General features: G+C 46.2%; 1 protein-coding gene across 2 annotated transcripts in view; it reads left to right on the forward strand.

Moving 5' to 3' along the window:
- The window catches only part of LOC147665606 (sodium/calcium exchanger 1-like), a 459,980-nt gene that overhangs the window by 384,802 nt on the left and 58,287 nt on the right, over positions 1–16,891 (forward strand). For both annotated transcript variants that reach the window (XM_086949653.1, XM_086949654.1), the window contains exons 5-6: positions 1,227–1,326; positions 8,912–9,184. In XM_086949653.1, coding sequence (XP_086805779.1) covers positions 1,227–1,326; positions 8,912–9,184 — 373 coding nt within the window. The remainder of the gene's footprint in view (positions 1–1,226; positions 1,327–8,911; positions 9,185–16,891) is intronic.

The following is a 16,891-nucleotide window of genomic DNA, read 5'->3' on the forward strand; positions in this document are numbered from 1 at the left end:
TCTGTAAGTGTCAGGAGCCCCTCACCACATTCTGCAGGGAGGTCCTGTGCTTTTGGGTTACCGCACTGGCACAGGGTGGTCATGAGAGCAAACAGCGGTTACAGGACAGACGGTGCCAAATAGTCCGCATGCCAACTTTTGAGACTGAAGCAGCAGCACAAGTCAGGCAGTCAAGGGGTAACGTTTATTGATAAAGTGGTGGATCCTCACCAATATTCTAGGTAAGAGGTCTGAAAATAGTTAAAAGATTTCTCCCAAAACTGCTGACTTTATACAGCCTCCTTGCTGCTTGGTTGAACTGCTAATTAATCCCTTTAGTGACCCTTCCCGCAGACAGGGCTGTCCGTGAGCCTCGGCTAATGGTGGCCATGGCTAGCAGCTCCTACCAGTCACCCAGGCACTGCCCTTGCCATCCCTGGTCTCAAGGTCAGTGCTGCTTACATCCAGTGGTTTCTACTTGTTGCCCCATCCATAGCCAGTAAGCAACTCAAAGCAGATTGTCGGGGGAACCAATGGTAGAACAAGGATGGGGCAATACAGTCAAGCCATCGTGGCTTAAAGGGTCTTTGATGTCAATCCTATACTGGCATTTTGGTGAGTCTGCCTCCGCGAGACTGTCATTTGCACTTCCTCAGTTCAATGAATATCTGCATTTTGCCTCGCTACATGACTTCTCAGGACGCCCACCCCTTTTACCGCTCTCCCATTAGTGAGACTTACCATCACTTTTAGTGAAGATGGTATCTCCCAAAAGCAATAGAGACACCCCTTCACTTACCAACTGTATATTTCAAAGGACCACAATGAAGGATTTCTGCATCTCTTTAAAAGGTACATTGTCCAGGTTTCCAGACAAACCTTGAGTTCAAAATGGCAGGCACTGGCAGAGATAAGAATAATCCATTGCCTGTCAAACAAAGGTGGGCAATAGTCATTCCATTAAGGTCTCAGTTATCCTCCACAACCTTGGACATGCATACTCCACATATCCCATTATGGCGTACTGCAATATGTTGGGCCACCTCACACACACTTGTTCACCTCAATGGGATTTACTTATTTCTCACCTTGCTTACCTGTATGACGTCTTGATCGGTCACCTCTTCACACGCCTCGCGGTCTTCAGTGGAGCTTCTGCAGTACGTACACAAGGCAAGCTTCAGCAGTCTAGGTTTTCCAAGGCATGTTTTAGTGGTTCATGTACATGTTTCTGCTTCTTCCACCAGAGCACCGTGGACAAGCTGATCAAGAAGACCAACCTGGCGCTCGTGGTGGGCAGCAGTAGCTGGAGGGAGCAGTTTGTCAGCGCGGTCACCGTCAGTGCCGGTAAGTCACGCGGTAGGAGAGTAGGAAGGGATTGAGGAAAAGTGGGAAGGAGAAGCTGAAACTTTTGTGGTGACTGGACAGCCTCATTCACCCTTGAGAGTTCTCCAGGGCTCCTTCAGGCATTCATCGGAGGCGTGCTAGGACCTAGGGTGGGGACATGTTAAGGTACACACCGGCGTTAAAATTATCGCCGCTTTAGCAGCAGAAAACTGCCTCTAAAGCGGCGATAATGGGCTTCATAATACACTCTTGAGAATTCCAATAGAAGCCCATGTTCACAGAACATGGGCTTCTATTGGAATTCTCAAGGGTGTATTATCAAGCCCATTATCGCCGCTTTAGCAGCAGGTTTCTGCTGCTAAAGCGGCGATAATTTTAACGCCGTTCCTTGATAATATGCCCCTGGGAACTTAGTGACATTCAGTTTGGACTGCAGACTTCCGATGTGCACTGGAGACTCCTAATAATTCGAATTTCCACTGCTGTTTCTTGTGTCCAGAGGACTCACCTGAGTACTTTGGTGGCAATCGCAACCCTACAACTGTTCCTTTAATCAGAAACTTTTATAGAGGAGAATCTGAGGAGGACCCCACTAAAAGGGAGTCATCCAGAAGTTACCGAGTAATGTGAGGGTAGCACCCCCTCCAGGCCCGGACTGACTACAGGGCGTTTTGGAATGCTGCGGAGCTGGGGGCTGATTTCACTGCAGTGGGGGCTGATTTAGTTCATGGAGACCTGCGTGTGCTTCGAAATAATTAAAGCAAAACAAATTTTGTTCAGTACACGCAGGTCCCCATCAACGAAATCAGCCCCCAGCTCAGCAGCATTCCAAAACGGCCGGTAGCCCTATCTTCAGACATATCTGGCCTCAATCTCTGCACCATCCATCGAAGTCCCTTTCGCCCTTGCAGTCCGCCAACTGTTCGCTGCTCCTTAACATCCATTAAAAAACAAAACGAGCAAGTCCATGCAAAGCAGTACTAAAAAAAGAATACCCTTTTCAAAATTCATCAAAACCACCAGCGGGTCATCATTAGCAGGACTGCATTTGCTAATCCCATAAATACTGGATGATCACTTAAATCGCTCAAGCACGGCGGATCGATAATGCTCAGTCCCGCCAAAAAAATCATTTTTGCCCATAAATAAATTACGGGCTCCTGTGGGCTGGCCGCTGAAGCACGCATTTAGATGATCATCTCGAGTATGGATCAAAGACTCCAACTTGGAGAACAGCGCTATGAGCGCGTGCCTCCTAATTCACAAATCAACCATGAATTCTCATTGGCTTCGGGGTCATGGTCCAATGAGCCTGTTTTCAGGACCCTCAGGCTGAATGCATTGACAGGGCCACTTGACTAGCACTGATTTGTCCCCAACGTTGTCATTAGTGAATAATTAGATTTACGCTGATGTGTATACTCGCTGTTGCTTTTTATAGCCATACAAAACACTGAGAGATCAGATCCTCGACGCCTGAGGAGATATCTGATGCGTATTAACAGAACTCTTCATAATTATTGTGACGTTGGCCCTCCTCTAATTCCTATAGTTCTTTGCATCTTCCTCTTGCTTGTAAAATCACATTTTACCTCCCATAAGATATGGTCTGGCTACTGTGAATGTGTTCACAAAGTCAGTAGAACTGGTGCAGGGTGAGTTGCACATCTGATATGCAAAACTACTATCACAATATAGCATTCATTTTGCTCAACAGTATCTGAGCAGTTGAGAGCGTCAAGACCAGGCATTGAGCGGTGTTTTATACATTTTTCGTGACATCACACATGTTGATTATTTGGTAGGAATAATCATTAGTCAGTGTTGGCTGTACAAAGTATCATAGATCTTTTGGTGGCAGACACTCCAAATGGTTCCTGCTCTGCTTTAGTGCTTGGCAGTTCGGGCTGGACTGTTTACCCATGAGGCACAGGGTCAGACTGATTTGCATATGGCCCTGTCTGAACTGGGGTGGCAGAGTGGGCTAAAGAACGGTAATGGGTTAAACCCAGATCTGTTGACTGGGTGTCAGTGTTTAATTGGTTCAAATGTTCCGTCCATCACCACCCCCTTTTGTACTGCTTTAGTTGGTGGCAGCCATCTTGATTATTATTAATATCCCCCGATCCGAACAGGGGGCGCCGACTTGAATGTAATCAGGCGCCTCTGTTGGGATGGTAGCAGCTATTTTGTATGTTTTAGGCGATCTACTTGGGATGTGGTTGCCATACTGAATGGCATTAGATGCTTTTTAAGAAGGTGGAAAACACACTATACATTAATACCACTATCCATTGTGTTTGTACAGCCATTTATCTTTTTAGGAGCCCCATTGTGGACGTTGTGAACCATCTTGAATGTTATAGGCTAAGGGCCACATGCATCATTGAAAATACCAGTCGCAAAGGGGCAGATTCTCAGAATCTGCCCCTTTGCAACCGGTATTTTTGTATTTGGGATGCATCATCCCAAATGCAAAAATCGCAATTGAAGTAATCGCTAAATTTGCGATTATTTAAATTGCGATTGCATTTAGGGAATCGCAAAAATGCGATTCCCTAAATGCAATGCATTAACAACAAAGAAATTGCAATTAGGAAACGCAAATTACCATCAATTCCAAGTTGATGGTAATTTGCGAGAACTTTGAAAAATGTGCAAAAGTGCATTTTTTAAAGTTCCATGTTGCACACATATACATGCTCTTGTGGCATGTGTGTGTGCAACATGTGATAGCAATGCAATTTCAAGGGTGCATCAGGGTGTCCTTTTGGCCCCCTTGCACCCTTGAAATTGCATGCGCAATTTGCGAGTACCTATTTGGTACTCGCAAATAGCGCATTCAATTCCTATTCACTCATATGGGCCTCTACCCATACGAATGAATGGGAAGCCATTCCTTATTTGCGATTCGCAATTTGCAAGTCGCAATTAAGGAATGTGTAGGAATCACAATTTTTTGTGTGATTCCTACATGCATAAGCATTTGCGATTCCTAAATTGCCATTTCTTAAAAATATAAATTTAGGAATCGCAAATGCAAACTTTGGTGCATGTGGCCCAAAGCTACTGGAATTATGCAGCAATGGAGAACCAAATTATGAGAAAATAACGTGAGACTATGCAGCACATTTGATAGAAGAGCTACCTTGCTTTCAAGAAATTTTTTAAACCCATGTTGATAGAAAATGGATCCCAGCAATGTACACAGTACACAGCTTCTTAAGGAATGGCACTTTGTGGGCAAAGGATACATTAGTACCTGTTTTATACTTGAAAACAGCAACCAACTGCTTTAATGGTGGCTAGTTATCTTTTGCAGCGTGTCAACCACTGCGTTGCACCTGCAATGCCATTTTTCATAGTACCTTTTGAACCACTGGGGCAAGAAATTAGGTTTATTGTTGAATTATATTTATATGTAGGAGCTGTATGAAGGTTTAGAAAATGAGGTATACCAGCCTCCTTGAAGAAAGTTGTCATCTCAGCAGATACCAATTGTGTGCCATTGTCAGAAACGATCTCCTCGGGAAAACCTTCCCTTGAAAAGACATCACGCAAAAAAGCAATCACAACAGAAGAACTGACGGAATCAACAAACCTAACTTCAGGCCATTTGGTCATGTAATCAATCAACACCAAAATGAACTTAGGAGATGAGCCCACAAGACCATAGGGACCAGCAATGTCCAAAGCCAGCATTGGACCAAGGAGGACTCTTCACAATGACAGGTTCAACAGGTAGAGGATGCGTGAAATAATGATGCAGAAAACGCCACAGCAATAGAATCACATAATTTCAGTGGCTGTGATAAGAAGCTCAAATTTGCAATGGATCATCGATCTGAAATATTTTCAGGCACCTCAGTTGTGATGGAGGTGGTATCCTGATTACTATAACAAGTACCATTTGAGCTAATAGGCTGTTTCTGTATTGTGGTGTAGTGTTCTTTAAAGAGGTGTGTCTTCAACGGGTGCCTTTGGATGCAAGGATGTTGTTTTAAATCATGGGGGCATTGATGGCAAAGGCCTGTACCATGTCTTTTTCTAACACCTCTTTGTCTCCATTCTGATGGAGGGCTGGCAGTGGGTGTGCCGAGAGCCATCAGGGATGGTGACCTTGTCCAGAAGATAAGCTGGGATGCTTGGCGTGATTGCTTTGAAAATGATGAAGCTGGTTTTGAAGATGGTGCGGGTTGGCAAGTGGAGTCAATGGAGTTCCATCAGGATGGGTGTGATGTGATCATATTTCTTCCACCCCTGGATGAGATGTGCTTCACTGTGTAGGATGCCCGCAAGGAGTGTCAGTGTGGAGGTTATGGAGCAGGGTATTACCACCATCCAGACTGCTCAAGCCCTTGTGCTTTTGCATCCGGATGGTGGTACTGAAGATGCTTTCTTGAAGAAATAGTGTTTAGGAAGTCATTGTCTAGGATGTGTAAGGTAGCTATCTGTGTGCCGCAAAATAATAAGCTAGATTGGTAGTCATACAGGAGATGGTTAGTGCTGATGTGATCTTGGAGTTGAGCGTAGACTACTTTTTAAAGTTATCTTGTCTATATATTTATATTTATATTTATGTGCTTTTATAGCGCCTGAATAGACCCCCGAAGGGGTATCTCCGCGCTTTGCCATCCAGGGGAAACCTGCTACTGTACCCGGACAATACCAATAGAAAGTGGGAGAAAAAATTAAATACTAGCGAAGAGGTAGGTTTTCAGGGTTTTACGAAAAGATAAGTGATCAGTGCTGAGCTTAAGTGAGAGGGGAAGGGTGTTCCACAGAACAGGCCCAGTATAGGCCAGAGCCCTGCCTCCTTGACGGGCTTTTTTAATTTTGGGAACCTTGAGGAGTTGAAGGTTGCTGGATCGTAGTGCACGGGCCGGGACATAAGGTGTAAAGACTGTGCTGAGAAATGTCGGGCCTATCCCCATCAGGCATTTGTGAATCGTACACAAGATTTTAAATTTGGACCGCAGTCGTACTGGCAGCCAGTGCAGTTCCGTCAGCAGTGGCTGTGAGGGAGTCCTAGGTGGAGCATTCATGACTAACCTCGCAGCCGTATTCTGGACTACCTGTAGCTTGTTAAATTGGCCTTCATTAGATGACAAAAGAAGGCCATTACAGTAGTCCAGTCTGCTGACTACCAGAGCCTGGACCAAGGTCTTTCTGTGGTGATCTGGGAGAAAAGGAGACACCCTTCTCAACAGAGAGATAACCCCAAAACAGGTACCAGCAACCTGGTTGATATGATCTTTAAAAGTCAGTGATTGATCAAATAATACTCCTAGATTTCTTATGGTCTGCTTGGGGATTGGGGTGGGTCCTAGTTCACGAGGCCACCAATCACTGGACCATAATGTTACTGCTTCCCCATAAAGTACAACCTCGGTCTTAGTCACGTTGCACTGTAAGCAGTTGTTGGCCATCCAATTGGAGACTGCCCTCATTCCTTCTGCAAATGTTCTTTGTAAAGCAGGGGAGAAGGTCTTAAAAGGGAACAGAAGTTGGGTGTCATCGGCGTAGGACACCGGTATAAACCCAAACGATCTCACTAAGTCCGCCAGGGGGGCCACATATACATTAAACAATGTGGGGCTCAAACATGAGCCCTGTGGCACACCCCTGGTGAGCTCCCTGGCGGTGGATTTATGGGAGCCCAATCTGACTTCCTGAGAACGACCGGAAAGAAAGCTCTCCATCCATGACAGGGCCACACCTCCCAATCCTATCTCTCTCAGCCGGCAGAGAAGCAAATCGTGAGACACCGTATCGAAGGCAGCGGATAAGTCCAATAGCACCAGAATCATGGACCCTCCACTGTCAAGCGTCATCCTGATGTTATTGGTGACAGCCAGTAGGGCAGATTCGGTGCTATGGTTGGGCCTAAAACCCGATTGCGAGGGGTCCAGGCCATCCGCTGTCTCGATATAGTTAGAGAAATGGGTGTTCACGTGCTTCTCTGTTAACTTGCCGATGTAAGGCAGGAGAGAGATAGGTCGGAGGTTAGTTAGATCCGTCCAGGGTAGGGTCGCCTTCTTCCTGATTGGGTTTACTACCGCCGTCTTCCATTCCATGGGGACTTGGCCTTTGGCCAGGGAGGTGTTAATAACTGCCAGGATCGAGGGGCCCAAGATGGAAATTAAAGGGGCCACCATTTTAGCCGGAAGGAGGTCATTGGGGGAGCCTGTTTTCATATGGCCAATGAGGGTTACCAGATTTTGATCTGTGACGGGAGGAATGACAAACAGGGAATTTGTAGCCTGAATACTGGATTTAGCTAGGGGAATAGATGTAGAAACCCCAGTTTTAGAAATTAAAATTTTATCGTAAATCAAGTTTATTTTTTCTTCAAAGAATAACGAAATTTCGTCACAGAGTGATTGAGAAGCATCTTCAGTACTTTCAGTGGCTGCCGGCTTAATAAAATTTTGCAAAATTTTGAATAGTTCACGTGGACAATTCCCAGCCTCTTCCAGTTGTACGGAGAAATGATCTTTCCTAGCTAGTTTTATTTTTTTATAATATGCTGACTGAGCCTCATGAAAGGCTTTCCTGGCCTCTTCATTTTTAGATGATCTCCAGGTTTTTTCTAAACGCCTGCATTTTTGCTTTTCCTTTCTGAGATCAGCTGTATACCACTTCTCCTGTTTGGTATGGGGGAATTGCTTGTGTGGTTTGAGAGGAGCAAGGGTGTCAATAGCGGTTATTAGGGACTTATTAAATTTCTCTAATGCCGACTCAGCTGTGTCTTTATCAGTAACAATTGGTTGTACCCAGTGTTTATGTAAATTGGTCGCTGAGATTTTATGCCATTCACGCCGATAAATTGGTGGGAGCAGGGTTTTTGGTGGTCGTTTAATCGGACCAGCCAGGAAAAACTCCACCAGAAAGTGGTCTGACCAAAAGATCTGTTTTGCAGGCAGACATCGTACTTTGGTGCTGTTAGAGAATATAAGATCCAAGGCGTGGCCACCTATGTGTGTGGTACCGTTGTTGATTATTTTAAGTCCCAGGTTCGATAAATCAGTTGTTAAGTGCATGGTTTCTGGCAATTTGGGAATATCCATGTGTATATTAAAATCTGTATGTAGGGTACATGAGTGGTGCACACTGTACATCACTCATCTACCCTAGATAGTTGGTGAGGTCTTCAGAGCCTAGAGTAGGTTTCATTAGGAGTGGAAGGATCTGACCTGTCTTGAGAGCTTCTGGGAAGATGCCCAGAGTGAGGGAGGCATTGACATTGGTGATTGAGGTCAGAGACCTTTCCCAGAGAGAGCTTTGAAGGACAGTAGTTAACATCATCTTCAAGGGAGGTGGGTTTGAGGGCGTTAAGTATGCCAGTGAGAGACAGGTCTTTGAAGCATGACCGCAGTGGGATTCTACAAGAAGGACTGGGTGTAAGAGGAGAAGCAAGTTTGGTATTATTTATGTCCTGTTCACAGGCTCTTATTTTTTGCTATATGTTCATCATATGTGACAGTTGTAATGCAATGATAAGCATTATCACAATTAAGAGCCCCTCTTTCTTACTCTCTAGTTTCCTTTCACCTTCTCTGTCTTTCTATCTCCACAATCTTAGGTGATGATGATGAAGATGAAAGTGGGGAGGAACGTCTCCCCTCCTGCTTTGACTATATCATGCATTTTCTCACCGTCTTCTGGAAGGTTCTCTTCGCGTTTGTGCCACCCACGGAGTACTGGAGTGGCTGGGCCTGCTTTCTAGTGTCCATTTCCCTCATTGGCGTACTCACAGCAGTCACTGGTGACCTTGCCTCGCACTTCGGATGCACTGTGGGTCTCAAAGATTCGGTCACTGCAGTGGTGTTCGTAGCACTTGGAACCTCAGTACCAGGTACGTTTCAAATCAAGAGAGTAGTTGGGGTGGAAGATTCTGAGGCAGACAAGTTTCCTCAAAGCAGCAGCTCATGCAGGCAGTGATAGAACAGTCATAAAGGCCAAACACAGGCAGTCTTTTCGCTGACACGCACATATACATAACAGGTGGACATTATGTACAAAATTTTAGCGTGGCCTCTTGGCCAACGCAATAGATAGCATCAATTTAGTAAGCGTTTCAACAGTCAGTGTGTGCAGTGCTAAATTTGCATTGGATCTCATGAGAGCCCATGCTGCTGTGTACCACTCACCTCTTTCTCAAAGTCACAATGTGGACCTCTTAAGTGCCAGAGACAACTACAGTAATATGTGCTTTTGGAGAGTAAAAAATATTTTAGCTTAAAGCCGATGTGTTTTTTTATTGATGAGGGCCAGGGTGCTAAATGTTTTGCAGAAAGCATAACAAAACATGGGTTAACAAGACCAAAAGGATGACAGACAACATCAGATATATTGGCTTTGCCACTGCTTGCTTTACACTGAGGAGTAGATGCATCTTCTCTACTGCGTTAAGCAAGAGCAACAGTTTAGCACAGTGATGCTTGCACTCAGTCAGTAGTGTTCTGCACTGTAGGGGAATATAATTTATTGTACCTTGAAAACATGATGTATTTTGTTGTTTGTGATGTTCAGTTTGGAATCTAAAAAATGTCTATTATTTAATTTTGAATAGATTCTCGTCTTTCTCGGACCATTCTTACATCTTGTAATGTGTTTTTACAGTCATCAATCAAGCAGAGAAGTCAATTTGCTAAACGTATCTATATCTATATATATTTACTTAAAAATCAAAGGTTACAGGGATGTTATAGTTAGGTTCAGATTTTACACACACAAACCAAACAGAAAGTAAGCAGTTATAGTTAGAGTTATCTCAAGTAACTACAATTTTTGCCTTAAGGTAACTATAAGTCAAGCTCCCGCCATGCACAGTTTTCTCACCAATAATTTTACATTGAATGTTACAGTGATATCAATGCTGTCATTGAAGATGTCATGGGTTATGTAATATGTGGGACAATTAGCAGTGGTTGGCAAGGGTTTGAGTTATAGTTACCTTAGAGCACGAGTTATAGTTACTTGAGATAACGCTAACTTTAGCTGCTGAATTTCTATGGTTTTTTTTGTGTGTAAATCAGAACCTACCTATAACGTCCCTGTAGCCTTTGGTTTAGTACATTTCTAAGGTTTTTTTTCAATTCTATTCCTAACTATAACATCCCTGTAACCTTTAGTTTTATCATTGATTTTCTACGCTTTTTGAATGCTATTTCCACTCTATAATGTCCCTGTAACCTTAGTTTTTTAGTTTTTAGTGAATTTCTATGTTTTTTTAATGTTAAGTAATATTTAATTAGCATACTTTAATCCAACTGCTGCTACACAGGGCCGTACATGGGTATGTGTCCCCCGGTCACATTGGGCCCCAGGCACCCCATCCCCCGGTGCCCACCACTGTAATTATAGGGGAGAGGCCACACAACTCCCGCCCTGGGCCAATTCTGGCCCCAGGGACCCCACCTCCTGGGGCTCACTACTGTAACTATAGGGGGGGCACGCAACCCTTCTCCCCGCGCCAATTCTGGCCCCAAGGACCCTTTCTCCCAGGGCCCAGCCATATTGAATATAGGGAAGTGGGCACACAGCCCCCACCATGGGCCAATTCCGACCCTGGGATCCTATCCCCGGGGCCCAGCACCTTTTGTGAATGGGAGGGAGATACACAATACCCCTTGGCACATTTTAGCCCCAGTAACCCCATCGCCCAGGGCCCAGCCAATAACAAAATTGGAAGGGGCATGCAGCCTCCCTCCCTGGGCCAATTTCAGCTCCGGGGACCCAAACCTCCAGAGCCTATCACGTTTTTGATAGGGGAAGGGGCACAGAACCCCCTCCCTAGGCCGATTTTATCCCCAGTACCCCATCCCCTCCGGCCCGACTAACTACAGGTGAGTGCCTTGGTACCCACCCAGAGCGCCCATAATCTCCTTTTTTGGGGGTGGCCCCCCAAAAGCAACTAAAAATGTTGCTCCCTGATGGCGGGATCAAAATTGAGATCAGTTTCCCTGCCTGCAGTGACAGATCTGAAGTCCACTCCCAGCTGGCTGGAGCATTTTTAAAGCTCCTGCTAGCTGATAGTGGACTTTGTGGTTGCTCTTGATTGGCGGGAGTTTTAGAATTGCGTCCTCCAAGCAAGAGCAAACACAGGTTACCCTGTCCGCGCCAGTGGAAGTGGACACCTCGGAATATAGCAGGAGCCGGCCATGAGGAATGGTGTCTTCAGGGCCATTAAAGGCTCTGTGAGGGGTACCGTGTAGCCCCACTCCAATTTCAAATTGTGCGCAGGGCTGGGGGATGGGTCCACAGGGCTGAAATCGGCCTGGTGAGAGGACCGCGTGCCCCCCTCCCTATTTATGGTAATCGCTAGGCCCAGAGGGATGGGGTCCCCCGGGCCGAAATTGGACCAGGCGGGGGGGCGTAAGGCACCCCTCCCCGTAGGAATATTGCCCGGATTCCCAGGGAATGGGGTCTCCGAGGCCAAAATCAGAATGGGGAGGGAGGCCAAGCGCACCCCTCCTCTGATTATACTGCTCATAATGCCCCCAGGACTTGGCCCACCCTAGTGACAGTAAAAAAGAAGAAGTGCAGGAGCCCACGCTTCTTTAATTTTTTTCAGTTTTACTGTGGATTTGTGGCTCATCCACAAATTTGCGGTAAAATAAAAATCTAGCAATGCAAAGGGATTATCCTAGTAGAAAACCTCCATTTACAGCAAACCCTGTTCTTGGGAGGAGATTTGGGTTTGCAACTAATTCGGCGGCCATGGTCCTATCGGGGTTCTAATTCAGGTTCCCTCACTTGAAATCATTGTCCGATCCTGAACAAATTGTTTAGCACTGGGCACCTCATTTCCATTATCCACTAAAACTGAAGGTGCTTAGAAATGTGCTAAATGCCAGCACTAAGTATGGTGGATGTCGATCCTCGTTGGAGGCTCTTTATACAGTACATTGAATAGTGGGTGGACTTAAGAGCTCTGAACCAGCTGCACATTATGCACCTAATTTACAATCCCATTGCGCCACTGGTGCGTCATTTTTTTACGCACAGGCAGCGCAATGGGCTTGCCCATATTCACAAGGCCACGTAAAGTCACCCTGCATGACTTTTCATAGCCTTGTAAATATGGGCCCTTTAACACATTACTCTGTGTGAAAGGGGCGGTCCATGGGTGTTGCTGTGGGTGTTCCCACGCAACACCCATGGAACCTGATACAGTCCTAGATTTACAACTTTTTGTAAAGCTGGGAATGCATCTGAACCCTACGCCTCCCCAGGGGAGGAGTAGGAGTAGCGCAATGAGGAGAAATCCTTTTATTTCTCCTCATTTTTTCCTCTTAGAAAGAGGAAAATGCCATTAATGATTGTTTTTGTGCAGGAAGGTGTCCCTTCAATCATCCCCCCAAACAGGGTCAGAATGACCGTAGCAGGCACCGTAGCAGGTGGGCCGTCATGGTGGGGGCCGGTTTTGAGGCCCCTGGGGGGCGTCGTTTTTGTTACCTTGGCCGGCAATATCGCCCTCAGAATCAAAATTGGCCTAAACTGAACCCAGCAAACAGCTCAGTTGCACCCTCCCTGAGGGCCGGCCGAGCAGTTTGCCAGGGCTGGTTTCGGTTTCCAGTCCGGCCCTGCCCACACCGCATGCACCCTCGCAACGTGACGCAAGTGTGTCTTCATTGGTGCACAGCTGCTGTTTGTGCGCCAGCGCAGGGGAAAAGGACAGGAATAGTAACTCCTAAAACTTGCAGATCGATGCAATGCAACACTGCAGCATTGTCAATATCATATACATGCACCAAATATACAGTGAGCGAAGCACACACAGCAACCCTGGGGTTCAAACATGAAGAAGACCTGTTTTTTTTTTATGTATTTAATTTTTTTAACTTTTTTTAAAATATATGGTTATGATGAGATGAGTGCCCTTCTCTTTTTCCATGGAATGAAATGCCTGATATGCCTTTAACGAAAATGACTTGCAAAAGCAAACACCTAGAGGAAAATTCCATCTTAGAGAGGCGGGGGAGGGGTGCCAGGCCTCTCTACTGTCCAGCTGGGAATTAAGAGACAGCTACATTTGGGTGAAGTGGTCGCCCTCCCCCCATACATCTGGGCTACGGTGCCACTGCACCTGCTGCACCCATGAAAGCGCCCAAGAGGGATCGCTGACGGAGCAGTCACAGAGCTGCCACTCAAGCAGGCTGCCACAGTGCGGCTGATCACACACAGGCGTACAGTCGCCACATACACGTCTAGTCACAGACCAGCCTTCGGCTGACATCTGCAGAACTTAGCTGACATAGGCAGTCTCGGAGCAGGGCACACAAGCCGTCCAGTCCTGCGGGGTGGCGGGGGCAGTGAGGACCAGGCCAGGGCCTGAAAAAAAGATGGCGTGTCTGCTTCAGTCAGGTTCATAACGCGAGATGTGGGAGCGGGAGGGGCTCGGCAGCTGTGCCGGGAGCAGTGGGGATGCACGGAGGCTGGGGGGGCCTGGCTCATCCTAACTGTTATAATTGCTTCCTCTAATTGTCCCCTTGGTGTCGGGGCAGCCAGCAGGTGCGAGCTGGATTGGAGCAGGCGCCCAGCCACTCAAGCCGCCTTCTGCTCAGCAATTCTCTCTCTCTCTGATACTGCGCCATCTCTCTGTCTCTGAGGAGCCCGCGGCCTTTCACTATCAATTCCACCCTTACCTCGCCGCCTCTCCACATACCTCCCTTCCCCTCTCCATCTCTCTCTCCCCCTTCCCTTCCCGCTCTCTCTATGGGTCTGTTGACCCCCCTCGCTTCTGTCTCATATTTCTTCCACCTTCCCTCCCTCTTTCAATAAATATGTCTCTTCGTCTAGCTGCTGTCTCGGCGCATCTCCCATCGCTCAGTGTGATGTTGTCTGATTCCGGAGCTGCCAGCACTAATATACCAGAGGAGGCCTCATCAGTCACAATAATTCAATACATTAGCTGCTCGATTACAGACCCTCGAGCCCGTCCTCTACTCTCATCAACTCCTCCACCGCCGCGCTTCTCTCCCCGAGACCTCTTCAGCAGCCCCCTTCCCCACGTCTTACACCACAGCCCTCCCTCCTCGTCTTTCTCATGCCTGTCTCGCGCTTCCTCGTGAGATGTCTTTCCCGCCTTCCTGTAAGCTCTTTCCGGTGGACTGGTTTCTTGCTGCTGATTCGACTTTTCCTCCCCCGATGGGACAAACCGTGGGGAGCCCTTCAGTTGGTGTCCCCTTCGGAGAACATGTTGGAAAATGTGGTAAACAATGCATCTTCGAGCAAGTCAAGTCAATAATGTTTATTTTGGAAGGGTATCCCATAAAACAAGCAACCATAGACCTTATTGTGGTGTCTCGGGCCCTGGCCCCCCATGCTAGACAAATAACTACACATCACACAGTGGAAGGGTACTGGAACTGGCCCAGGGCACGTGCGCCCGGCCCCTTTTATTTGCAGGGTCACCTGACCTGTAAGCCTGTGATGGGTGGGTGTGCAGTGTAGGTTAACACCAGGTGAAACACTAGAACGTGTCCAGCAGGACACTACACTTATGACAATTACATAATAGTAAAAATGTTTGATCGATAAGATCAATCCATTTTAATCCCTTCCCTGCTGCCGTTGGCCGTCGCGAACACTCCCTTCCCAGTGCTGCGCACGACCAACGGCCGACGCAGCCCCACCCACCCTTTAGAACGCCCGCACCGTGGCGGAAAAACCGCTGCGGTTAAGGTGTTAAAACTGTGATAACGCATTTGTTTGGGCTCCCTATTCTAAGAATATGAAATACATGGAACAAAATACATCTTTTACATAAGAAATGTAAGAATAGGAGATCATGGCAATTTATTCCACTATCGTGTTTAATAGTGCTGAACGTGTCTTAGTTTCTGATCTCCCGTAAGGCAGGCACTTTCATGACTAATCCCAATTTTTATCTAGTTCAAAATAATGCTAAAAGCCACTAGTTTAAAATGTAAGGCCATTCTCTTTCTCTATAAGGGCGACTGAAAATAAATACCTGCTTACTGCAAAACCAATGTAAGTGGCCGTGTTGCTCCTTAGAATTCTTAGCGCCTCCAAATACCTCCATTCTCCAAGATATTTACATAGCGGCCATATTCACTTGCCTCTTGTGTACTGCACTGTTTCAATCTGTAACTTGGAGCATAGGGTATACATTGACTTGCTACAGACACTCCCGCTGGCAACCTGCAGAGCCATAGACGGCCCTAATTCAAGTGTGCCATAGTGAATTTTTAACCCCTTCGATGCTCATGACGAGCTCAGCTCGTCATGAGGTACGCCTGTCGTACGCTCATGACGAGCTTAGCTCGTCATGTAACGCGGGTTTTTGAAAATCTCAGCGCACAGCGGGAAAACCGCTAGCGCGCATGAGGTTAAGTAAAGTGATTTCATTAGTTGCTTAAGTGGTAGGCCTAGAAATTCCTCGTAGCTTGCTATATCCTTGATAGAGAGGAATTGCAGTGCCACCCTACCATGAGTGGAGGAGCTGTGGAGGCGAGCCTGGATAAAATCCCAACAAGGGACTTTCAATTATAGTTTGGACGTGGCCAACAACAAACCAGGGTCCGTCCAAAAATGGCCAAGTTCCGACCTGTCAAGTCAATATCGGATATGTTCAAACTACGGGAATGTAGGACTTGTACCTAAGGTCAACAGTTCCTCTACTGCCCTCTGATACCGGCGCAGCCCCTCGGTCGTACACAGTCTTACCCAATAAAAGAGGGGTCTAAGTCTAGCAAGGACCCCCACTCTTTTTAAAGCAACATCTAAAAACAATAAGTGGCGCATCTCTGCATATCAGGAGGGATGCAGCACTTATTGTGCGCCTTGCCTCCGCCACCATGGATGCGCCGCATTTACAATGCTAAACAATAGAGAGCCACCCAATAGTCCCCTAGGGACTGGGTATATTCAATAACAGAATTCAGTTGTCCCTCGAGGAATCATTCGTTCTTAGTATAATGAATTATAGACTCGGTCTCATGCGAGCTGAGCCCACGGAATGATCTGTTAGACGCACCTAGCCGACTACATAAAAATAAAACGCCAACCTGTAGTTACACGCAGTCACTATTGATTTGTGATCCATAGAAATTTGCATCTTTGAAGTCTAGCCGTGGTAGTTGTTCCCAGTTTTATCTTGTGCGTTTTGGCTGTTTTTAATAAGATACATACATGAGCAACTACATCGTCCTGATGATGGTTCTAAGGATCGTTTAGACCGTAGAAGGACCGAAACGTCGACACTGTATCGCCATTTTTGCTTATATGATACAATTAAGATGCATATAAATATACGTATTATTGTGATTCTGTGACACATATTGTGGTATTTTGAAAATCCATGATTTTAGCGAATGGTGATCCTACACGACTGTAATCAACTGTATCTTTATAGTTTTGTGTATGTTGCCTGATAAAAAGAAAAAATATAAGAAAAATATTTTGATACAAGAATTAAAAAATTGTTTCTGATATAACTGGTCATTGATATTGAGTGACTATTTCCTGCTAAAAAAACAAATGTGGATCAGGCATTTACAATGCGGTGCACCATGGGGCAAAAGCGGCACAGATG

This window comes from Lissotriton vulgaris, unplaced genomic scaffold (genome assembly GCF_964263255.1).
Source record: "Lissotriton vulgaris unplaced genomic scaffold, aLisVul1.2 SCAFFOLD_705, whole genome shotgun sequence".
NCBI classification, from domain to species: domain Eukaryota; kingdom Metazoa; phylum Chordata; class Amphibia; order Caudata; family Salamandridae; genus Lissotriton; species Lissotriton vulgaris.